General features: G+C 40.3%; 1 protein-coding gene across 2 annotated transcripts in view; it reads right to left on the bottom strand.

Annotated features, from left to right (window-relative positions):
* Positions 1-556: 556 nt before the first annotated feature.
* ESR1 (estrogen receptor 1) overlaps positions 557-26467 on the bottom strand; it is a 296887-nt gene continuing 270976 nt past the window's right edge. For both annotated transcript variants that reach the window (XM_074948629.1, XM_074948628.1), the window contains exons 7-9: positions 18957-19090; positions 6096-6279; positions 557-4930 (exon numbers count right to left, since the gene is read on the bottom strand). In XM_074948629.1, coding sequence (XP_074804730.1) covers positions 4699-4930; positions 6096-6279; positions 18957-19090 — 550 coding nt within the window. In that variant the 3' untranslated portion in view covers positions 557-4698. The remainder of the gene's footprint in view (positions 4931-6095; positions 6280-18956; positions 19091-26467) is intronic.

Raw genomic sequence — 26467 nt, 5'->3', positions numbered from 1 at the left:
GAGTGCTGCAGAGTGCTAAGCGAGTGGCAGTACAGGGAAGTTGCCTAAACCCTATGACATGAAGGACTGATTCAGCAGCATCTAATAACAGCCATAAGGGTTTCTCTTCAGCCTCCAAGTGCTCAAAGATGGTGCAGCCCATAGCCACATTTTAGGACTCTGCAGGCAACAGGTTGAGCGTCCATGCTCTGGCAGGAGCCCTGACTCTCAACAGATACAGACAAACATGCACACAGGCAATGCAAGGCCTTTGGAAGTGGGCAGTACCATAGGAGAATTCAAAGGTCTTTTCTCTTTGGTCTGATCTTTTGGTCTGACCTTTCCCTGCAATGAAGGCAAAACTCCTGTTTTTTTGCAAATGCACTTTCTGGCCTTAGAACACGCACTTAAACAAATGTAATAGGGACATTTTTTTATAAATCTAAATGGTTACCCATCATCTAGCTAGTCATCAAGAGGCAACAGGCAGAAAAAGCAGTTTTAAAAACTATCCAGCAGACCTTGTTTTATTTAATTCTTTATTTTGACATCAAATAGCTTGAGAAAATCTTGGACAGGTAAAGTATGCTGCTGGATTTTTTTTTTAACGTCTTTTGTAACATTTGTTTCAAGGTGCAAAAGAGGTTTACATGTGTGTTTCATGTTACATAGCAAAACTTTAACAAAACAAGAAGACGTCAAAAACAGTATACGCATCAGCAGAATAATCCAACAAATACATTATGGCACTTGAGCCTTGTACTAAAGAAAGGGCTCTACAATGAAAAGATAGGTAGTGCACAAAAAAAGCTTCTTTTTTATATATATACACACACACTAAGGGAGCATAAAGTGGCTTTTTAATGCAAGTCTTTGTGACTAGCAACTTCTTTCTTTTCATTCTCAGATGGTCACTATCTAATGAAAACAGATTACTTATTAGAGGTGCACAGGGATACAGAGCATACTCATTGAAGAGGGGATTGCAATATGGCAGCATATATTTCTTTAAAAGTTTAGGCACATTTGAATGCAAAAAATGAGTTTTTTAAAAAAAATCTCCTACAGACAGTGCAAAATTTGAAGTGCCCTCACAAAGGCAACAATCACGTAGAAAACAACCTTTAGGACATAAAAAGATATCTGCATTTGAATTAAAACATAAAAAAGAATGCAAGTAGAAAAAAAAAGGTTTGTAATGAAATATGAATTTTTGGTACCCAACATTTAAATCACTGAAGGCAATCTGAAATTGTGGTATATTTTTGGGTACTGACTAAGCATGCTATGCATTAAGACCTGGCCTTAACTTCATAAATAGAAAAATATTCAGTTTTGTAAAGCTGTAATATATTTGTAAATAGCTTTCAAAATAGCTGACGTAATGCTGAATAATTGATCACACTAATTCTGCTGTCACTATCTTAGTGTTTGCATCCACACAATCCTGCTAGTTTTAAATTGGGATGCATCCTAGTTTTAAAAGCAGGATATATGTACAAGAACAGGGATAGATCTTGTTCCCATTTAAGTCTATGGTTAGATTGACTTCAGTGGGGCAGGATTTTTGGTGGAAACAGTTCTAATTCTCAGATGTTTGGTTTCATTTTTGGCCCAGATCTTTAAGAATTAAAATAATCAATTATTGAAATGGATCATGACTCCAGTTTGAGACCTACCGCTTCCACTGCAAAACACACTGACCTTGCATTATATCAGTAGAAACGTAAGCTGTTCCTTCTTTCTTCCATAGTGACAAGTTTTCTAATTTACCAATCTCGTAAATGTACGAGAAGGAAAAAATCAGGAAATGTCACTGACAACATAACAGTAAAGTCACCACACACACCAAGAAATTGCTCCTGCTTTTTTTGTTTGTTTGATTTTGACTTCAGAACAACTCCTGTTGTCTTTCATAGGAGTTTTACCTGAGACAAAGTCTGCAAGATCAAGTCCACTACAAACAAGAAGTGGCTTTTATACTCTGTTGGAAACCCAGACATCATCAGATGAGCAAGTTCATATTACTACCTTCACATGTGCCCTGAACTTCTTAAAGTGATTGTTATTTGAATGGCAACAGGTTTGCTATGCAAAGCAAGTTCATCTGCTCTATTATTGTTTGGTAAAAGCATAATTAGCTTCCCTGAATATTTTTCCTTCTCAAACATAGTCTCTACAGGATATTATTTTTCTTTTTCATGTCCAGCACTAGGTATCTCAGTTAGTGCTGGCTTCTCTACTGCAAATATAAAAGTATATATGAAATATAATCATCATATAAGCTAACAACCAGTTAGCCTCAGGCACAGATAACTACATATGTGATATGGTACCTCAAAAGCATATGAAAACATATTCTGTTTTATGTATTATAGACTTTGTCAGCTGGGTTTACTGAATGGCTACATTCAATTGTCTGATATGTGAGCAATGCATCTTTTATATATAACATTATTTAAGGTGCTTTTTTAAGAAAAAATTAAGTTTTGAACAAGTTAATGATGTTGATCACAGACACTGCCTCCAAGTTAAACGTATGTATTGTGGGAAATCATTATTTTTCAATCTTCGGCTCCCACTGCTTTTGTTACAATGTACATTTGAACTAAATGAGGTCTTATTGCAAAGGCCAAGGCTAACAAAGAATCCCAAGTTGCTGGTGTGCACCCCTATTTGTCAAATCATTTTTAATAGTCTCGGCATGTTTTGATACCCTTCCTTATGTTGGGTAGCACTTTATCCCACATGCAGGCTCATTGACTTCAGTGGGACAATTTGTAGCTGACGGTCCTACTCACCATGGGTAAAGTATCAGAATCTGGCCCTCTGTTTCCAGTTGCCAACCATGGCCCACATTCATTTATTTAAATTCATCCAAGGATTAAGTTTGACCCAGTGTACTTATTTGTTGGGAGAACCAAGGAAGGAGCCATTAATTTAAATAATGTGAAGTTTAGAGGAGCTCTGTCTAGTTTATCATAAAGAACATGGAAGTTGTTAACATACTATATTTGACTGGCAACTCTGGGCTACAATTGGGTTGACATTTGTCTTTTAAACTTAGATACAAGGTTTCCAGTGGCCCATTCGGATCTTCACCTCTGCTTATTTGTGTCAATAATATACAGTACACCAAGATTTTCTCAACACACGAAAAAATTGCTACAAAATGAAAATAAAAATGTGTGCATTTTGAACAAGGCACTTAGGAGCCCCCAACGGTCTTTGGGTAATGAATTGCAAAGAAATACCAATGCTTTCTCTGCATAAGCACAAAGACAAGTGCTTTATCATATTCACACAAAAAATGAGGTTACTGGAAATGAAACTAGTGATATGCGTTAGCAAAAGGGCTGTGGAATTAAGAGGAGATGAAAGCACTTCACAAGTTGAGAGCTCACCAGCTTCCTAGGGATTCTGAAAAAATACAACACATGCAGCTAGTAGTTACCTGTAGATTTAGAACTAAAGTCTGTGTTCTGATATATACATCCTCCCCTCCTCCCCACTAACTCCCTCTGAAGTCAAGATGCACATGCCTTTGGCTTGCAGCGTAAACTTGTACTGTCCCTCTCTATGTCTGTTCTTCCCTACTGCAAGTTGTTTATCAGCATACAAGGAGTTCTACTTTTGTTGCAGTGGGGACCGTTAGAAATGGTCATTTATTGCAATATTTGCAGTATTCCCTTTCATTAGAATGTGAGATACGGCAATCAACTGAACTAGATAGGGTGGCAAATGCCTAATTTTTAATGGTACCCAGTACAGGGAAGATTACAGTTTATCTTCCTCTTTATTAGATGCCCTTCATAAGTGGTTTAAACGCCTATTAGTGTCAGTGGGAATTACATGCATTCATGATTCCAAGGTCCAAAGGGACCATTCTGATCATCTAGTCTGTAGTCTGACCTCCTGTATAACACAAGCCATAGAGCTTCCTCAAAATGAATGTATGGGTGAGTTGAATAGAGTTTGACAACACTTATTAATATTAAAGGCAATGGCATACATCCATAGAAAGGCACACGTTTCCCAGCTGGCTTCCCATCAAAGCACTACACATCCCAGGACTGAGATCAGAGAAGATTAAGTGCATTCGATCCAGCGTGGCCACTGGGTGATATAACTGCAACTGCATTCATAAATTCAATGCATTCATGAAGGGGGAAAAACATCTGCTGATGTCAGCCAGTAAGGGAAATCTTAAAACAATATTACTTTCAGAAAGGTGCACTTTGTCACCATACGAATATGACAGGATGGAATCTACCAAGATCTGAGCTATGTAACTAGGCAGTCTTTAGTGGGGCTTCCTTGTGGCTCATCCTGGAGCCACTGAACTTTTCAGTGGAAACATCAATTACTTAAATTCAACTCGGGCCCAGGCTCAAATGATTCTCAGCATAGGGTCAACAAAGCCAAAATCTTGGGCTGATAAAGGCTACAGGAATCCTCACCCTAATTAATGCATGGGGTAAATAAGAGCCATTGCAAATTTCAAATTAAGTTGGCCTCCCATCCTTGCAGGCCATCCGTAATAACAAAACCTCTTCCATTAAGGGTTTTAGCAAATGATCAATGAACACTCAGACTGGAAATCACTGGTGCCTATTGGAGTGTTTACACGTGTGGCAATTTAGCTAAAGTGATGTATGAACTAGGTAGTATGCTGTTGGGATTCTCAGAACCTTGTAGGCTTTTTTAACATGGGAACGCTCATACTGTATTTTGCAAATTCTCATCTTCCCTGTTTACATAAAAGGACTGCAAGGAATGTGATGAAGTTGATGCAGTTGTCAACTGGCTCCGATTCTCTTCTTCCATCGGGGCAGCATTTTTGGCTGCTGGGGCATGCAATCGGTGAGCATCTAGCATTTCCAGCAATAAATCATAAAGGGGGACTACATTTTTGCACTTCATGTTGTATAGGTGCTCCATCCCTTTATTGCTGTGGATTTCAATGAAAACAAAGTCAGAGGACACTCCATAATGAGATGACAATCCATAATATTTATAGTGATTGCCATTAAAAAGCTACCGTCTGGCAACAGTTACCACACAATGATACCTAAGATATCACAGTTCCCCCCCAATGTGTTGGCTTTTAATGCTAATTGCATATCCAGCCCATAACTACCAAATCATTGGATTGCCAGACTTACCATAACAAGAAAAATAACAAAGTTTACAAATGGCAAAAGAACAAACAAAAACAAAAACAAACCACCACCCTGGGTTTTGCCTGAACGTCTAGATCAGTTCTGGGATGAAAAAAAAATGAGGGAGTGTTATTAACCCTTTCACCACTCCCATTTGTAACTTTAGTGACGCTTGCCACTATTTTAAATGCCACTTATGTAGTGGGATCAAGGAACCCTAACTCCATTCACCAACCAACCAGTGTGCTTTGCCACCTTAAAAATAAACTGTACCTGTTTAGAACTGTCAGATTTCTAACACTCCAGCTATAAGGTATAGGAGCCCAGCTTCACGTCAAGAACTGAATAATTGAATTGATCAGGGTTGTATAGACCTTTTGCTTAGACTAAGAGCAAATTAAATTCTTCAAACACTGTTAATAACTGTTAATAACTGTTAAAAATCATGGAGATAGAGTCTGAATTCCCTACTTTGAGAATGCCTGTCCCTATCAATGTGAGCAGGGGTTGCGGAACTGGGGGGTTATATACCGCTGCAATTTACTCGGTATGTTATAAACAGAGTAAGACATTGTGTTTATAACAACAACAATCAGGTCCTGCCTCCATCATCAGACCCCCTTGCAGTATCGTGACACCAGAAGCAGAGGAACCTTAAAGAGCCCAAGAAACAAATAGCGTTAGGGACAGGTTCCCCTCCCACATGACATGAAACAGAAGGGCTGTTTGTGTTTCCGAATTATGGGCCACGCTGTGCTACCCTCACTCACGCTGACTAGCATGTTGCCCCACAAGTAGTCTCACTGAGGAAAAAGACCACTTGTGGAGTAAGTTACTATTCGACACGCGTTTATCAGAATCTGGCTGTATCCACCGAGCAAACCCTTCCTTGCATGCTGAACTTTGCACAGTTGTCTTGTACAATGCCAGAAGGCTGCATGTGCACTCTCTCACCTCATGTGCCTGATGTGCGAGAGTATGAGGAGGAGCTGAGCCAGTCGTCTGTGTTGCTGATCCGGAGGGAGACCTGACTTGGCCATTAAATGAATCAATGTGTCTGTGATTTTGTCCAGAACACGATGAATATGCTCCTTCTCTTCCAAAGATTTCAAGGTGCTGGAAAGAAACGTATACACACCTGGGGTGGGGTGGGGGGAGAACAACACAAAGAGAGATTAGACTTTCACAGCTACAGTCTCACAGACAGGGATCTTAAGAGGCCAGAAGAGGCATGAGAGCCAAACGCACTATGAACTTAGTTCTCTTCTGGCAGTAGGAAGGTGAACAGGAGGTTAGAGACAACCTAAAGAGAACATGGCTAAGGAAAGAATGGAGGTCTCTCCAAAATGACAATGGTGAGAATCAGGAATGGACACACATTGGTCTAGATGAAAAACAAAACAATGGGTATACTCAGAAAATATTAAACAACCCAAACTGCAAATACGAGTGACAAACAATAAATAAACAGTTTTCTTGTTAAGCCTCCTCTGCTCCTGCTGCTTCAGCTCCCAGAGATTATTATTAAACGGTGGTGGCTTTCATGTACAAACCCAGCTCCACCCACCCACCCAAAGAGGATATGGTGAAAGCAAACTGATTGGCACTTTGGTTGGAGTCCTTTATGCTGTATCTACAATAAAACAAGGTAGAAAAAGTGTTTCTGCATGAGGAAAAGTGTTTCTCATAGATAAACATAATGTGGGATAATCAAAGTGACTGAAAGGGAAAATTACACTGCAGCCTTTACCCCACTTCCTCCACGTCTGAGGGTCTCTGGCTATTTCAAAGAATCTTTTTTTCCCCAAGGAAGGTGATGCTATTAGGTCAGTTATTGTATTCTTCAAACAAGATGGGCGGGGTTTGTAAAAGACTAAACTCCATTCTTTATAAATTCCAAGCCACAGACCTTCATAAACAATCCACAATAAAATCTAGCACTTGCAGTTTACTATTTTTCTCAATGCAGACTGATAGCACTGGTCCAATCTGAAATTAACCAGCAACCAGTATAGTAGTGATGACAGCATCTGGAGAAACAGTCAAGTGGAACTGGAGATAAAGGGCCAGATTATGAGTTCAGTTACTCCAGATTTAAACCCAGGTAAGAGATCAATTTACGATAGTTATAATAAATCTCCCACTTTTCTTGCTCCATCATGCTCTGTATTAGACCTCACTGAATAATTGTGTAATTGGTTTGAAGTTACTCCTGTCCCCACCTCTACTGTCTGTCACCTCCTAGTCCCTCACATTTGTTAGCTGTTTGGTGCAAGGACCCTGTTTTCTATCTGTACTGAGAGTCACCTACAGCTCCTTTGGACACCGTTAGAAATAATCGTATTAATAATAATGATCATAAGTGTAATTCTGTTGATTTCACTGGCATTTATACCAGAATAAGTGAGATCAGAATCTATCCTGCTGACAGAGAACAGAACAGCTATTACAGTGTGGCCTCTGGAAGGCAGCAGTCGCAGCTCTTCCTTTTACTGATTTGCCTGCACTGAACTATTGCTATAAAGTTGTTATAGAAATATGAAGCAGTGACTGCTTGTCCTATATCATTTTTCAGACTGGAGTAACTGCATTGAAGAGAACAAGACCCTTAGACCTTTCTCAGCCAAATGATTTTCAACCCTCCACACACCCATGCTACTGATAGGTTTTATGGCTTAGCAATATTTTAGAGGGACTAATTTCTTAGTTCTGACTCACTGGGCTTAATCCATTAGTGGGAAATGTTTTCATAGTCTCATAGTAGCACCAGCACAGCTCGGCTTGGCCAGGAGATCCTGCCAGGTGTTATGAATACTTTAGGAATTCCTCCCAGTTTCATACTTCTAAAACCCTCTCAAAAGGAAGGAGTCCTGCCCGGAGCTCCCAGGTCTCACACTTCTTTAGCACAGGAGCCATCAAAGAGCTTTGTTTAAAAATATCAAAACAAATCCCCAAGAAATCCCCAAAGATTTGGCAATTGGCAACCCTTACTAATTAAATGTTGAATGAAAGACAGCTATTTGTTATCTCACTGCCCCAGGTGATTACTGTTGCCTTGCCTCACTGAGCAGGCATTTCAGAAACAGGAATATCAGCTGTCCATCACCAAAGAGAAGGGCTGCTGCCTTCAGAAAAGTTCGCTCAGCAAGGCGAGAACTGGCTGCCTTAAAGTAAGTATCTTCAAAGCTGTTTTCTTCCAACTCTGTATAACAATCCAGTATCCTGAACATCAAGGAAGGAGCGAGACAGGGAAAACCACAGCCACTGCAAGGGTGGGGCTCATATTCTGTGCCAACAAGGCAAAGCTGTGCTTCGAATGGATTTGTGGAGGGGACTACACAATATGTTACCATATATGCTGTTGGCAAATGGTAATGACAGACTTTTTGGATGCTACTGTTGAGGAGAACGCCCACTTCACCCTTTCTAGAACCACACAAGTGGAGTTTAAAGTGTCTGTTCAGCCTTGGAATGCGAAGGCCACTACTGGCCATGCAACATCCCACCCTGCATGTTTCATCTGTCACAAGACAAGATGACCTAGATCAGTGGTTTTCAAACTGTGGTCCACAGGACTATCGAAGATTTCCAAAAGGGTCAGCACCTCCATTTGAAACTCTTTAGGGGTCTGCAAATGAAAAAAGTTGAAAACCACTGATGTATAAGAAGGACTCAGGGGGAAAGGATGTTCAAAAAACATTATGTCAATGGCAAAGAACAGCAGCTGATTAGGATGTCCCATGAAGCCATCCACCATGTGGTTTTAAGGCTGTGTAGTACTCTCCCTGAAGTATTCATAAAACTAACTCAGTTCTGTCAAAAAGAAAAGGAGGACTTGTGGCACCTTAGAGACTAACAAATTTATCTGAGCATAAGCTTTCGTGAGCTACAGCTCACTTCATCGGATGCATGCAGTGGAAAAACAGTTCTGTCAGTCTAATAGGTTTAATAGGTAAACCAATTAAATTAATTTTCTGCTTTGACAGAAATATCACCACATTGGTTTCCAGAGATAAAGGGTGATCACTTTGCCACATACCACTGATCCTTTTATCAGATCCAATCTAACAGCAAGAACTCCAGCATTATGTTGCTGCCTTTGTGTTTCTGATGCTTGTTCTCCTTGACCACAATGGTAAGGAAGAGCCCTTGAAGCACTGCACTGCTGAACTGAATGTACTTTTCAAAAATACAGCTTTGTTTTGCAGCTGAAAGGTTTATTTCGTTTTCTGCAGCCCTGAAGGGATAGATTCTGTTTTGTTATTGAGCTGGTGAAATGGCAGCACTGTCCTAGTTATAAGAGACAAGCTGTCGCCATGGTATCTTGGGAGAAATTCACAAATGGTATCAATATAGTGCAGGGGTCGGCAACCTTTCAGAAGTGGTGTGCGGAGTCTTCATTTATTCACTCTAATTTAAGGTTTCGCGTGCTAGTAATACCTTTTAACATTTTTAGGTGGTCTCTTTCTATAAGTCTTTAATAGATAACTAAACTATTGTTGTATGTAAAGTAAATAAGGTTTTTAAGATGTTTAAGAAGCTTCATTAAAACTTAAATTAAAATGCAGATCTTATCAATTTAGTGTAGTGGTTCTTTACCTGGGGTGCACGCACCCCCTGGGGGTGCGAGATGCCCTTTCTGGGGGTGCGACACATGTGAGATTTTTTTAGAAGGTAAATCATTGAAAACACAAATTAAGCACAGGCACATAAGTACAACTACTTTGTTTCATCAAACTTATGTATTTATTAACAGTATACATTTTTTAACAATTTCTGTAATATACAAAGTTTTTAAGTTTAAGTTTTTAAGCTAATTGTAGTGTAATTTTTGATAAGGGGTGAGAGAACATATTTTAAGAACTCCAGACCATCAGCAGGCTGAGCGGGGCCAGGTGTAGTGTATTAAATTGCTCCCCATAGGAACGTGCTACTTATGGTGTACTACTTACGGCTGCCCATCCTGACGCTCTGAACGGCATGGTAGGGGACGGAGAACAGGGGTGGTTGGACAGGCGTGGGAGTCCCAGGGAGCCTGTCAGGGGTCGGGAGTGTGGATAGGGGGCGGGGCAGTCAGGGGACAGGGAGCGGTCAGGAGACAAGGAGCAGGGGGGGTTGGAGGGGTCAGGGGTTATGAGGTGGGCAGTCAGGGGGCGGGAAGTGGGCCAGCTGTTTAGGGAGGCACAGCCTTCCCTACCCCAGCGTAGTGTATTAACATTTCTCCCCGTAGGAATGTGCTACTTACGGTGTACTACTTAGGGCTGCCAGTCCTGGTGCTCTGCAAGCAGCACATTCCTACGGGGAGAAATTTAATACACTGCACCAGCAGACAGAACCCCAGCCCGGCAGCGGGCTGAGCGGCTCAGCCTGCTGCTGGTCTGGGGTTCCATCCGCCGGCTCCTGCCAGCTGGGTCCCAGCTGCTGGTCCCGCTCAGCCCGCTGCCGGTCTGGGGTTCCGTTCACCCAGGCTGGCAGTGGGCTAAGCAGGGGCGGCGGCCGGGACCCGGCTGGCAGTAGCGTGCCAGTAAAAATCGGCTCTCGTGCTGTCTTTGCCACGCGTGCCGCAGGTTGCTGACCCCTGATATAGTGCATCTTGCAGTGCAAATACAAACTCTCACTTTTCCATACAGAGGGAGAGAGGCTTGAAGAGAAAAAAGCCGCTTTTACTTTTTTCGGCTCAAGACCACAGAGAAAGGAAGAAGTTACAAGAAACAGTGAAAAGGGACAGAGTCCTGATTGGTGGTGGAGGAAGTGTGGAATTAGATATTAGATGATGACAGCATCAAGGAATCCTCATCACTGGAGGTTTTTAAGAACACATTGGACAAAATACTTGTCAGGGATAGTCTAGATTTACTTAGTCCTGCTATAGCATAGGGGGATAAACTTCATGACTTCTTGAGGTCCCTTCCTGCCCTATATGTCTACAGTTAATCTCAATATTCTCTAATATGACTGTGCACTAAAAATTTCAGGAAAAGGAAAGTGTTCTAGACTTAATAAAAATCATTTGTCTGCTGCAGTAAATCTACACAACACCTTAGAAATACAATTTAACAGATTAGATTTGAGATTGATTTTAAATATTTATGGCTAAATATGTCTAATTCAAATTGGCTGAAAACACATTTAATTCCTCTTGAGATCAATTGTGTTTGTTCCATGTATATGTAATTTGTGTAACATGGTTCTCAAAATTTTTTCCAAGATTTTTGTGTACATTTTTCATCTGTTTTTGCTTTGTGACATTTGTGTGTATTTTCTACAGGTTATGTTTCCAAATATAATGTCTGTATTTTTTCTGTATATTTTCCACAGGAATCCAGTCTCCTTCTGTATACAGGGAATGAGGTAGCTGTAACATATTTCTTTTTATTCTCCTCATTCAATGAGTGGCCACAGGCTTGGTTTACCACACACTATCCACCTTGAGTACAGAATTACTCATTTCTTTTTTTTATTACACTTACCATAGTAGTTTCTAAGTGCATCACAAATATTCATTAATTTATCTTTATGACATCCCTGCAGAGAGGAGTTTTTACAGATGGAGAATTGAGGAAGAGAGAGATTAAGGGCATGATTTGCAAGCATTTGTGGTGGGTGGCTCAATCACTGGGCAGGCAGCTTGAGACACTGAAAACCTGATTTTTCAGAATACTTAGCATTTTTGTCGCACTTTATATGTTTTCAGCACTGTACAGATATTTATTAATTCATCATTACAACACCCCAGTGAGGTAGGTGGGTAAAATACTATGACCCCATTTTACAGTTGGGGAAATTGAAATGCAAAGTGACTTGCCTAGGATTCAAACACAGGGCCTCCTTTTGCCTAACCCATGTTCACTCCTCAGACCATACTGCTAGGGGTTTTAAGTAGCTGCAGCTCTCACTCAATTCACCTGCAGTTGCGAGAGCTCAGCACTTTTGCAAATCAGGCCCAGGAGTCTCAGGTTAGGCACCCATAAAAGTTCATGACCACCTGGGAAAAGTTTGGTTTAAGAGACTTTCCTAGCATCACACAAGAACTCTGTGGCAGAGGCAGGGATATAATCCAATTCTTCAGAGTGGCATTCAACATCTTAACCACAATGTTATCCTTTCTCTTTCTGTGGCCCATAACCTTTTTCTCTACACACATTCCTGCAATAAACGAGCCCCAGGAGTCTTAAGACACCACAGTCATTCTCTATGCAACCCTAATTCATTCCCACAGCACTGGTCATCCTATGCATTGAATGAAGTAGGGTCCTGTGGAAAAACCAGTATGTGATTGTGTAATTAACAAATGAGCCATAATGTGTGCAAACAAGAGAACCTAAACCATCCACAAAAAAGTGACATTGACCCAAGGTGCATTCTGGGCAATATTCACTCCTGGACCTGATTAAAGTTCTGATATCTCACAGCCCAGTATAACTAGGAGGTGTGGGGGTGTCAAGGTTCCTTCCCCACTCTGAACTCTTGGGTACAGATGTGGGGACCTGCATGAAAGACCTCCTAAGCTTATTCTTACCAGCTTAGGTTAAAAGCTGCCACCACCAAAGTGTCTAACAAAAACAACAGGGGAAGTGCCCACTTGGAAATGTCTTCCCACCCAAAATATCCCCCCAAGCACTACACCCCCTTTCCTGGGGAAGTCTTGATAAAAATCCTCACCAATTTGCAGAGGTGAACACAGACCCAAACCCTTGGATCTTAAGAACAATGAAAAAGCAATCAGGTTCTTAAAAGAGAATTTTAATTAAAGTAAAAGAATCACCTCTGTAAATTCAGGATGGTAAATACCTTACAGGGTAATCAGATTCAAAACATAGAGAATCCCTCTAGGCAAAACCTTAAGTTACAAAAAGACACAAGAACAGGAATATACATTCCATTCAGCACAACTTATTTTATCAGCCATTTAAACAAAACAGAATCGAACACATCTCTAATTAGATTGCTTATTAGCCCTTTACAGGAGTTCTGACCTGCATTCCTGCTCTGGTCCCGGCAAAAGCATCACACAGACAGAGAGGACACTTTGTTTATCCCCCCCTCCAGCTTTGAAAGTATCTTGTCTCCTCATTGGTCATTTTGGTCAGGTGCCAGCGAGGTTACCTTTAGCTTCTTAACCCTTTACAGGTGAAAGGGTTTTTCCTGTGGCCAGGAGGGATTTAAAAGTGGTTAGCCTTCCCTTTATATTTATGACAGGGGGAGTGTCTAAAGTTTTGCTACATATATTTCCAAAGGACACACAGCATATGCTGCTAGCCCTGTATCTCTCTCTCACTCCCCCTCTGAAGGCTGCATAGTTGTTCTCTTCAGTGCTGAGTGAGTAATGCAGCCATGCCATCCCAAAATCGTTACAATACAATGTTTCTTTTATAGCCCCCACCACATACAAAATAAAAACTTTCAATAAGCAGAACATAAAGTCTTTGCGTTCGTTTTTCAGTGGTGCATGCTGGACAGATTTATTACAGTTATTTTGCTCATGCACCCAAGAGGTAATACCACCTCAACCACACACTATTTAGATCCAAGTGCACTCACTTCTTAGTTTTGTACAATTTCCCCATTATAAGAAGAAAACAAAACCCTCTATAACAAAAGCCAGATAGACACCACAAAGCACGGTTGGCAAGGTCTGAAAAGGATACTGACTAAGCAAGTCCTGGCATTGCCGATCTGAATAGCATCGCACTAGACCACTCAACTTACTAAACTCCAATTGCGGAACAAGGACACTTCAAAGTGTGGGTCAAACAAAATAGACATAAATGGAACAAAAAAACTTGAATGATGTAGTAATCATTTTCTAGGGTTAAATCAGATATTTCTTGTAAATCAACAATATGCAAAGAGGATCATTCAATTTCAAAGTATTGGCTAAAAATGATCATAATTGCCATGATAATCACTTACACAGATCTTTTTTTATTTTCAGGAAGTATTAAATTTTTTTGATCTTATGAAGAGACTATATTTTGTTATTTTATCCTCAATTTATCACATTGATAATTATGTTTGCCATATCAATTTAAAGTATGCTGAATAACTGTGTTTCCTCAGATACACTTTGTGATAATTATTGGTGAATGGTGTGGCTAAAGCTATTGGTAAATGCATTAAAAACCACACTGGGCTGAGATTTGTGGGGATACACATTTGAGGAACTGTAGAGCTGATTTCCCATGTAGAAATTGCCTCAGAACTCCCTTCCAAACTATTCATAGTAGGGGCAACCAACATGTCACACTACTATTGGCCGGTGTCTCACAACCACCCTAAGTAACCTTCTAAACAGTTATCAAAGGCTTAGAGGACCCATTACAGCTGCTCAGGGAAGCATGCCACACAGAGCAGCTCCTTTTCCCCAGTCCAATTCAAATCACTGGGGCTTTTCCCCCCACAGAGTTTGTAAACTATGTCAGCCTGATGGGCTGAAAGGGAACCAGGAAACTCTGGGAGCACTGTCTCTGGGGCATCTAGCTCAGCTGGGGCTCACGGGGCTTGTAGGCTCCCAGCTCCCCTTCAGCCCATGTGCTGGAATTTCATTTTGAAATTATCAAAATGAATATTTGATTTTTTTGCAATGAAACAGATTTCAGATTTCTGTCTCACTAAGAATTTTGAAATTTTTGGTTTTTGTCCCAAAACTGGAACCAAACCAAATTTTCAGAAACATCTGTGAAACAGAATTACAGTTCTCCACCCAGCACTTGTTGAGAAGTACCGCCAGTGTCCTAGCAGCCTGGAAATCAGTCAGAAAGCTGGGATTCCAACCTGACTTTCGGTGTTCCCCTTAGGCATAACCTGGAGAAGGGTAGGAGACTCTAAGGTTAAGTAGAGCAACAGTGTGGTCCAGTACCACTGGAAATTAATTTTCCATTGTGATATAATTACGCACTTTACAACAGAATCCACTTTGCTCTGCCATTGGCTGTTTTGAGCCCACAGTTACCAGAACTCTACATTAGTCAAAAGTTACTTTAGATTCTGACTAAAAATGACACTGTTAGGTAAGGTGGTATCAATTTTATATAATCACTTTTGGGAGTAGAACCTCTTAACAGAAATTAACATTATGACTTTAGAATATGGCTGTATGCTCCAGCTTGAATTTAAAATAAATATTTGTCTATTTTCTCTAATTTTAAACAGACAAAACATTCTGCAACCCTGCATCCCAAACTAAAGGGAAAAATCGTAGGGAAAGGTTGCAGACCAAATTGGATGAACAAGCATCTCAAACAGGTTATCAAGAGAAAGCAAAAAGCCTTCAAGTAATGGAAGAAGGGACAGATCAGCAAGGAAAACTGTCTTTTGGAGGTCAGAAAGCATTAAAAAAGAGTGAGAATTGCCAAAAGCCAAGCTGAGCTAGACCTTGCAAAGGAAATAAAAAACAATAGTAAAATGTTCTTTAGCCATATCAATAAAAAGAAAACAAGAAAAGAAGAAGCAGCACAGCTAAATACGGAGGATGGAGTGGAGATTAAAGATAATCTAGGTATGGCCCAACAAATACTTTGCCTCAGTTTTTGAAATGGGTAATGAGGAGCTTAGGGGACAGTGGCACAGGGCTAATAGGAACAAGGATATGGAAGCAGAAATTACCACATCTGAGTTAGAAGCCAAACTCAACAGCTTAATGGGACCACATCAGGAGGCCTAGATCAACTCCATCCAAAAATATTACAGGAACTGGCACGTGAAAGTGCTAGTCTAATAGTAAGGATTCTTAATGACTCCATAAACTCAGGGGTCATACCCTATGACTGGAGAATTGCAAATATAGTACCTATATTTAAGAAAGGAAAAAAGTGATCTGCAAAACTACAGGCCTGTTACTTTGACCACAGTTGTGTGGAAGGTTTTAGAACAAAATGTTGAGAGAGAGGTTAAGAATAAAGAGGTAAAAGGTAACAGGGATAAAATACAACACAGTTTTACAAAAGGTAGATCATGCCAGAGCAACCTGATCTCTTTCTTTGAGAAGAAAACCAATTTTCAGGACAAAAGAAATGCAGTAGATCTACTCTACCTGGATTTCAGTGAAGTATTTGATACAGTTCCACAAACAAATGATTAATTACATTAGAAAAGATGTGGGTTAATATGAGAATTGAAAGGAGGGTAAGGAACTGGTTAAAGGGGAGAGTATTGTCTTCATGCTGAAAGATCAACTTGCAGGCTGGAGGGAGGTTGCAAATGAAGTGCCTCAAAGATCAATCTTGGGACCAATCTTATTTAAACATTTTCATTAAAGACCTTGGCAGAAAAAGCAATAATGTGACAATAAAATTTGTGGATGACACAAATTTGGGAGGTAATGCCAATATGGAGAAGGACCAGAAATATCATACAAGAAGATCTGAATGACCTTGAAAATTGAAGTAAATGAAATGGTATGAAATTTAATTGTGTAAAGTCATGCATTTAGGGACTAACAACAAGCAGGATGGAGCGAGGCTGTTCTCAGTGGTGGCAGATGACAGAACAAGAAGCAATGGTCTCAAGTTGCAGCGTGGGAGGTCTAGGTTGGATATTAGGAAAAACTATTTCACTAGGAGGGTGGTGAAGCACTGGAATGGGTTACGCAGGGAGGTGGTGGAATCTCCATCCTTAGAGGTTTTTAAGGCCCGGCTTGACAAAGCCCTGGCTGGGATGATTTAGTTGGGGTTGGTCCTGCTTTGAGCAGGGGGTTGAACTAGATGACCTCCTGAGGTTTCTTCCAACCCATATCTTCTATGATCCTATGAAGGCCGAGGGGAAATATAATTGCTCTCTATAAATACAACGGAGGGATAAATGCTAGGGAGGGAGAGGAGTTATTTAAGTTAAGTGCCAGCGTTGGCCAAGAACAAATGGATATAAACTGGACACAAACAAGTTTAGGCTTGAAATTATACAAAGGCTTCTAATCACCAGTGGAGTGAAGTTCTGGAACAACCTTCCAAGGGGAATAGTGGGGGCAAAAAACCTAAGTTATAAGATGGAGCTTGATAAGTTTATGAAGCGGATGGTATGATGAGATTGCTTACAATGGTACATGGCCCATCTACAACTGTTATTTGCAAATATTTCCAATGCCCGTAGATGGAACACTAGAAGGGGAGGGCTCTAGTTTTTACAGAGAATTCTTTCTAGGTATCTGGCTGATGGGTCTTTCCCACATGCTCAGGGTCTAACAGACTGCCATATTTGGGATCAGGAAGGAATTTTCCATCAGGACAGATTGGTAAGGTACTTAGGGGGTTGCCACCTTCCTCTGCAACATGGGCCACAGGTCACTTGCTGCTTTGAACTAGAGCAAGGATTCTCAAACTGGGAGTTGTTACCCCTAAGGGGGTCATGAGGTTATTACATGCAGGTCACAAGCTATCAGCCTCCACCCACCAAACCCTGCTTCACCTCCAGCATTTATAATAGTGTTAAATATATATAAAAAAGTGTGCCTTTAATTTATAAGGGGGAATCACACTCAGAGGCTTGCTGTGTTAAAGGGGTCACCAATACAAAAGTTTGAGAACAATGGAACTAGAGTAAATGGTGGCTTCTCTGTAATTTGAAGCCTTTAAATCAAGATTTGAGGACTTCGGTAACTCAGCTAGAGGTTATGGAGCTACTGTAGGAGTGGGTGGGTGAGGTTCTGTGGCTCAAATGCAAAGGAGCTCAGATTAGATGATCGTGATGATCTCTTTTGGCCATAAATTTAAGGTGGGGTCAATTTTCTGTAATCACTTCTGGGAGTAGAGCCTCCTTTAACAGAACTTATTACGGCTTTAGAAAAGTGCTGTATGCTTCAGCCTGCACTTAGAACACATATGTTTCTATTTTCTCTCATTTTAAATAGATGAAACCTTCTGGTCAGAGATGCAAGATCCTTTCTTTTTGTGCCTTACGTCTCAGCTTTATTTGGCCATTTCAACCTCAAGGTCTTTACATACGTTCTGACAAATTTAGCTATGCCTTTGCCATCCCTTCCCTTAGTTTTACCACCTAAACAGGAATGTTTAAACTCCAGTTCTAAAACTAAAATTAGAATCCCTTGACACTATGAGGGTTGCTTCAACTACTGTCATCACCTCCTGTCAGATCTTTTTAATACTAATCTTGACCCACCCCCACCCCCAATCCATCGAAAATACTGCCCAAATCATCCTTCAGGTCTGTTGCTTTCAGGATATCAACTCCTTTTTGAGTCAATTCCCTGGCTCCTTTTTGTACTGAACAAGTTTACATTGTCTGTCTTTGCCTTAAGGCTGTACATCACAAATTCCCTGTCTAATTCTCTGATCAACCTCTTTTCACATCCAACAACAACTGAAATCAAACAGATTTCAGAGTGGTAGCTGTGTTAGTCTGTATCAGCAAAAAGAATGAGGAGTGTACACACACACACACACACACACACACACACACACACACAACATGAAACGATGGGGGTTGCCATACCAACTCTAACGAGACAAATCAATTAAAGTGGGCTATTATCATCAGGAGGAATAATTAACGGTTTGTAGTGGTAATCAGGATGGTCCATTTTAAACAGTTGACAAGAAGGTGTGAGTAACAGTATGGGAAAAAATTAGCAAGGGGAAATAGTTTTTAGTTTGTGTAATGACCCATCCACTCCCAATCTTTATTCAGGCCTAATTTGATGGTGTCTAGTTTGCAAATTAATTCCAGTTCTGCAATTTCTTGTTGGAGTCTGTTTTTGAAGTTTTTTTGGTGAAGAATTGCCACTTTTAGGTCTGTAAACAGCAATAGTAATTGAATTACTACATTAAATAATAAAAGTGTTTATGTGAACATGCCACTTACCTGAATTGAGCAGGATGATTGACTTAAGGCACACAAATTCCTCCCCCTGGAGATTCATCACACGGAACCGAGCAGCAGTGGCCAGCAGCATGTCAAAGATCTCCACCATGCCCTCTACGCACTTCCCTTGATTCCTGCAAGAATGCAACCACAGAGCAAGCTATTCACAGATTTATCCAAACAGCAAGATGTTTTTCATCCCCAGATCCTTCCACTACAATTTGACTTCTTAACTATCAACTCCATTCTGATTGCGTAGTGCTTTTACTCACTATGCTTACTGTGCACCAACGTGTCTAAGCAAAGTGGAAGGTAGTGGAGGATAAGGGCCAACATCCAAAGTGAAAATATAGAGATGTTTATTTTTCCAAAAGAGTTGCTAATTACTTAATGGCCTGTACACCAGTAGGAGTCATCATGCAGGTTAACTTCCTGTGAGCAAACCATCTTAAGAACAAAGATTTTTTTTTAAAGATATTTTCCTTGTTTCTTTTCCCCTTTATTGCTTTGATTCATTTGTCTTCTCTTTTTTCTTTAATTTTTCTTTATGCTTCACAGTACTTCTCCCTAATCTTTTCCTGTTGGCATTATAAACTAGTATTCTGACATGTTACTCATATTTCTCTTACATTAATGTAATGATTCAGGAGTCCCTTATTAGTTAATGGCACTCATGCCATGACATTATATGATTTTGTTTATCTCAAGACAAAGCTCAGTGATGCTGTAAAGCACCCAGCCAGCCCACTAACAATGGCATTTAATCCACGACCCACTGTTCACAATGACAGACTTTGGGCAATTAAATCAGGTGGTTCAGATGCAGTCAGAGTAGTAGTTATCCTAAGTGACTTTCCTTTATGGGATGCTATTGATGGTTGTTTGCATTTCCCTCACTCAGGTACAGCTGAGCTAATCTGAGTCAGGAGGAAGAATGTATGGAATTATACAGAGAACAGACATTCTCTAACCCGCTGGACCAATGTCACACCAGGTGCAATTCTACTGACCTAATGGCATGGCACCAGGGATGAATTTGGCCCTGTGAAACTAAGTAGTAATCTGTCATTGTTATAATGCTAAGAATTACTGAGTTTGCCACTAGAAAGGAAAATCCTTACCAAGTGCAAAAGGTGATCAGATAGTAAATAAAAAGACTAATTTTTCTTATTCCTCTGCAGTTTAGTCCTGCAAACTCATTTTGGATTCTGCGAACTTCAAGAGGTTGTACAGGTGTAATTGATTAGAACTTTATTAAAAAAAAGAAACTGATAAGGAACAAGGTCAAATAGAATCTTCAGATTACTATCTGTTAGCTAACTTGTCTGTGTAGTCCTAACAGGAATAAAAATAGGTAAAACTTATTTGAATGTATCAGAATTTAGAACTATGAGTGCTCATGTGAGCACATCTGTTGATTAAGAAGAGGTCAACTTTACATAACCAGTTTTTGAGTAAAACAGCACTTTAAAGATCACTACTACAGAAAACTGCAAAAAACATTTTAAATCATGTGTATATTCAAATATTACTTATTTCAATGCTCCAAGGGTAGACAAGACACTTGTGAATCTTCTAGTACCAAAGCAAGTAATTGCAAAGCAACATTAACTTCTTTCAGTGAAGGACAGTTTAAATGACAGTAGTTTCTCACCTACACCAATTAACACCGCAGTTTTCTGACATAGTAGGAGCTCAGTTACTATGGTGATAAGCACAGAATAAAATCCTAGATGGAAAGATATTCAAGTGGGTACTCAAAGAAAGAGACAGAATACTGAGGAGGGTTCAGTCTAAAATCAGTTATCTTTAGTCTGTTTATTTACAATGCTCCAGCAGGATCGTGCCAAACCAACCTGATCTCTTTCTTTGAGAAAGTAACAGATTTTTTAGACAAAGGAAATGCAGTGGATCTAATTTACCTAGATTTTAGTAAGGCGTTTGATACTGTGCCACATGGGGAATTATTAGTTAAATTGGAAAAGATGGGGATCAATAAGAACATTGAAAGGTGGATAAGGAATTGGTTAAAGGGCAGACTACAACGGGTCCTACTGAAAGGTGAACTGTCAGGCTGGAGGGAGGTTACCAGTGGAGTTCCTCAAGGATCAGTTTTGGGACCAATCTTATTTAATCTTTTTATTACTGACCTTGGCACAAAAAGTGGGAGTGTGCTAATAAAGTTTGCGGATGATACAAAGCTGGGAGGTATTGCCAATTTAGAGAAGGACTGGGATATCCTACAGGAGGATCTGGATGACCTTGTAAACTGGAGTAATAGTAATAGGATGAAATTTAATAGTGAGAAGTGTAAGGTCATGCATTTAGGGATTAATAACAAGAATTTTAGTTATAAGCTGGGGACGCATCAATTAGAAGTAACGCAGGAGGAGAAGGACCTTGGAGTATTGGTTGATCATAGGATGACTATGAGCTGCCAATGTGATATGGCCGTGAAAAAAAGCTAATGCGGTCTTGGGATGCATCAGGAGAGGTATTTCCAGTAGAGATAAGGAGGTTTTAGTACCGTTATACAAGGCACTGGTGAGACCTCACCTGGAATAGTGTGTGCAGTTCTGGTCTCCCAGGTTTAAGAAGGATGAATTCAAACTGGAACAGGTACAGAGAAGGGCTACTAGGATGATCTGAGGATTGGAAAACTTGTCTTATGAAAGGAGACTCAAGGAGCTTGGCTTGTTTAGCCTAACTAAAAGAAGGTTGAGGGGAGATATGATTGCTCTCTATAAATATATCAGAGGGATAAATACTGGAGAGGGAGAGGAATTATTTAAGCTCAGTACCAACGTGGACACAAGAACAAATGGATATAAACTGGCCACCAGGAAGTTTAGACTTGAAATTAGACGAAGGTTTCTAACCATCAGAGGAGTGAAGCTTTGGAATAGCGTTCCAAGGGAAGCAGTGGCGGCAAAAGATCTATCTGGCTTTAAGATTAAACTCGATAAGTTTATGGAGGAGATGGTATGATGGGATAACATGATTTTGGTAATTAATTGACCTTTAAATATTCATGGTAAATAGGCCTAATGGCCTGTGATGGGATGTTAGATGAGGTGGGATCTGAGTTATCCAGGAAAGAATTTTCTGTAGTATCTGGCTGGTGAATCTTGCCCATATGCTCACAGTTTAGCTGATCGCCATATTTGGGGTTGGGAAGGAATTTTCCTCCAGGGCAGATTGGAAGAGGCCCTGGAGGTTTTTCACCTTCCTCTGTAGCATGGGGCACGGGTCACTTGCTGGAGGATTCTCTGCTCCTTGAAGTCTTTAAACCATGATTTGAGGACTTCAATAGCTCAGACATAGGTGAGGTTTTTCGCAGGAGTGGGTGGGTGAGATTCTGTGGCCTGCGTTGTGCAGGAGGTCAGACTAGATGATCATAATGGTCCCTTCTGATCTTAGTATCTATGAATCTATATGGAATTGAGGCAATGGGCTAAACTCAACCTTGGTGTAAGATGCAACTCTGTTGAAATGAATGTTTGCATCTCCTTACACAAAAGAGATTAATTTGAACCAAGAAGTGGAGTTTTCAGTTGTGCTGGCCAGAAAACAAGAACTCTGTTTGGGGCCTGGGGGTGGGGAGTGAAATTGAGGTTTTGCAATTTGTTTTCATTCTGCGTTGAAACAAAACCATGACTTTATGAGATTTTTTTGGTGAAAAAAAATAATAATAGAGACACACACATATACACACACCCATCTCAGAATAGCCAATGTCCAGGGCACTCACCTAGGATGGACTTGAATGTACGTTTCGCACATGCCAACTGAGTCTTCTAACCACTGAGCTATAGGCTATTGGGAGGCAGAGGAAGAGATGGCAGAGGGGTGGGTTGTCTCTCAATCCCTCCTATTGGAGCTGTTCCACTTTGTATAAATAAATATTCATGGATGGGGCAGAGGAGGAAGAGGAAGAGCAAGAGAGACTCTATAGCCTGGTGGGCAGGGTATTTACCTGGGAGGTTAGAGACCCAAGTTTAAGTCCCTGCTCTGAATGAGGCACTCACGTTCCAGGTTAATGCCCTAACCACTGGGCTATTGCCTATTCTGGAGCAGGTCTCTCTGTCTCTCTCAAAATTCTAGTTATCAATCACTTGATTTCAGAGCAGCAACAGCAGCTAAAAGAAAGGGTGTGGTCATTTGCAAAAGCAGCTGCTGCTCAGCCTCAGTATTGAGTCACTAACATTACAGCAGCAAGGCTGGTGAAACTGCATGGGTGAAATAGTGTGGAAAGTCTGTACATTGGTACGCTAAAATGTACCTCTCTGTATGGACATCAATAAAGTGAAAAGAAAAGAGGTGTTAAAGATTTTCATGGACAAATGAAAATAATTAGTAATGCAAAGCAAGGGGTAAATGATACATCCGATGCAGTGAGCTGTAGCTCACGAAAGCTTATGCTCCAATAAATTTGTTAGCCTCTAAGGTGCCACAAGTATTCCTGTTCTTTTTGCGAATACAGACTAACACGGCTGCTACTCTGAATACAATCCATGCTTTCCCTCAAATCTCTACTTCTTGTTAAAATGTAATTCCTCAGAAAACAAATCCCTTGAATCATTACATGAAGTTTTATAATAAGACAGGTATCTTGTTCTGTTCAGCTTCTTTGTTTCTGGCTGAGCAGCTAGTGGTTTTGTGTTAAACTGGAGCAGGATTAAACCTCCACATGTAGAATTGTGCAAGGTTTCAGAGGAGCTAAAGTCTTTATTTCAACAGTTTGCAAATTCCCAGATAAAAATGAGACAAGACTTATGGATAGCTAGCAGTAAGAAAAGGATTTCAGTATGCACTGGCTATTGACATATTCTAAAGAATGTTTCCATTGCAGACCATTAAGGAGGCTGTGTAAGAAATATATTTGCTCCTCAAAAGTCATCTAGCTACTATCAGCCAGTTTTCAGCTTAAAGCACCTAAAAACATCACACAGTCTGGACTGATTCTGAGATTTTCACATTACTGTTTTCAATGTATATTTCTTGGCAAAGACAGATTTTTAAGGTGCGCCAATGAGCTCTCATTTTAAAGAGAGAGTCATATGATTCAACTGAGAGGAAAAAAATCTTTCAATAGCAAGCAATATACTTTGATCAATCAGGTACCCTACTGATAACGTTTTTGTAAAGAACTTCATGTGTAATGATACTGACCTATTTAGATATTTTAATGGCTAGTAGTTCACACGTTCAATATTTCAATCAAGGATGTCTTGTCAAGTGGCTCTACTGTAAGGCTAAAACTTTAGATTACTTTGGCCTCAGCAAAAATCTTAAATATTTATCATTTAGTTATTTGTCTACGGAAGAGAAGAATGAGGGGGGATTTGATAGCTGCTTTCAACTACCTGAAAGGGGGTTCCAAAGAGGATGGTTCTAGACCGTTCTCAGTGGTAGCAGATGACAGAACAAGGAGTAATGGTCTCAAGTTGCAGGGGGGTAGATTTAGGTTGGATATTAGGAAAAACTTTTTCACGAGGAGGGTGGTGAAACACTGGAATGCGTTACCTAGGGAGGTGGTGGAATCTCCTTCCTTAGAAGTTTTTAAGGTCAGGCTTGACAAAGCCCTGGCTGGGATGATTTAATTGGGGATCGGTCCTGCTTTGAGCAGGGGGTTGAACTAGATGACCTCCTGAGGTCCCTTCCAACCCTGATAGTCTATGATTCTATGATTTGCAACACTATGGCCTTAATTTTCAAACTTGTGTCTAAAAAGTACTAAATTCACATTTAAGCACCAACTGAAAAATTACCTGAATTTCACAGATTCTGAACACCTGCAGTTCCCATTTACTTCAATGGCAGTTGAGGATCCTACAGACTCTCCGAAAATCCAACTTTTTAAATTAGGTGTCAATGTGGGTTTAGTTGTCTAACTCTAAGTTCCCAGATTTGAAAATACTGGCTTATGAGACTTGTGCCTTATTCACAGAGGTTCCCACTGAAGTCAATGGGAGCTGCAGGTGCTTAGCAGTTTTGAAAAAAATCTGGCCCATAGTCTAATATTGCCAGGATGGCCAATAGGATCTTAATGCCCTTTGCTGATAAAATTACCCTGCTAAAGCTGTAGGAGATAGATGAATTAATATCTGTTCCAGAAGAGAAAAGAAGAAACTTCTCTGTAGAGGACTCTGTGCTATTTGTTTGTTTCATTTCAGAGATCCTTTCAGTCACAAGGATTTTTAAAGTTTGACCAATTGTGCATGCATTAGAAGGCTTAGAGCATAAGACATTAATAAGACACTCATATGACAGAATTTATGGGGAAGAAATTATGGGATGTCTGTATCTTGGTTTAGGAAGGAAAGTGAAAACACCAGTGAATATTTGATTATCCACTGACTTCCTGCCCACTCAAGATTGCTCTCCTCATCTTCAAGAACCCTCATGATCCCAATATATCTCCATGATTTCATCTCTCCCTATGCTCCCTGTCACACTTCCCAACATAACTGCACCTCTGACCCCTTCAATACCTACTTGAGAGCACACCACTCAGCAATCACCTATCTCAGAGTAGAGTGCAACAATCCTCTCTCTTCAGACTGGGGACTTAGACTGTAGACTCCTACAATTCACTGTGATCACCTCACCATATCTGACCTCAGTTCAGCGCCTGCATTTCCACTCTTTCAGGGGCAATAATAGGGTTATCAATGACCATCAGCTCTGATAGAAAAGTGCTGTTTGTTCCGAACAAAAGCAATTCAGAGAAATCATATCATAAAAAACAAACAACTTATTTGCATTTCTAGCTTACCAGGTGGTCAGCCATCTTCTACATGGAGCCCCTGATAGGATTAGTGTACTTCAAGCCCTCTCACAGGGCCTGTCTCTGGTCATGGACTCGTGCCAGTTCTTGGATCAAGTGTGAGTGACACCCTCTAAGTTAGGAATGTCACTTTATAAACTTTCAGGTATTTTGCATGTTAGGCCTCTTGAGCTATTTCCAGGGAATGAAACTTCAAAATGACTTGTTACCTACATTGTTTTCGGTATTGGATATTTTTGTTAATTACCCCTCATTGACTTTAGTTCCTGCCAGACACCTCCTTTATCTTTACCCCTTGAGACAGAAATCCAATCTCAATCACTTGTAAGCTCATAAATATGTATCAAACACATAAATGTTATAATAGTCTTTGCATAGACCGTATGTCTGTGGCATCAGTGTATCTCCTTATAATACACTTTGGAAAGATGCAATATTCAAAGTCTCATATATGTTACACCCCCTTTCTCCAATTTTGACTTACATCAGAGATTGCTCTTTTGCTGCTACCACAGCAATTATTTGGTGAAGCCTGCTCTCTTCCCTCCTGATTCCCCATCCCTTTTTCAAATGAAGCTCAAAGCTTCTACCTGTTCTGTGTTGCCCAAAATCAGGAAGCTGTAATTCATACTTGCACTCCCTATTACCAACCTTTCACATCTCTCATTTACTTTCCCCTTAGTATTGTGGTAGCTGGCTGTTGCACATTGTGAGATATTGA

The sequence above is a fragment of the Natator depressus genome, chromosome 3 (genome assembly GCF_965152275.1).
Source record: "Natator depressus isolate rNatDep1 chromosome 3, rNatDep2.hap1, whole genome shotgun sequence".
NCBI lineage: Eukaryota > Metazoa > Chordata > Testudines > Cheloniidae > Natator > Natator depressus.
The sequence above is the reverse complement of the archived record's forward strand: the minus strand, read 5'-3'. Positions and strand labels throughout refer to the sequence as shown.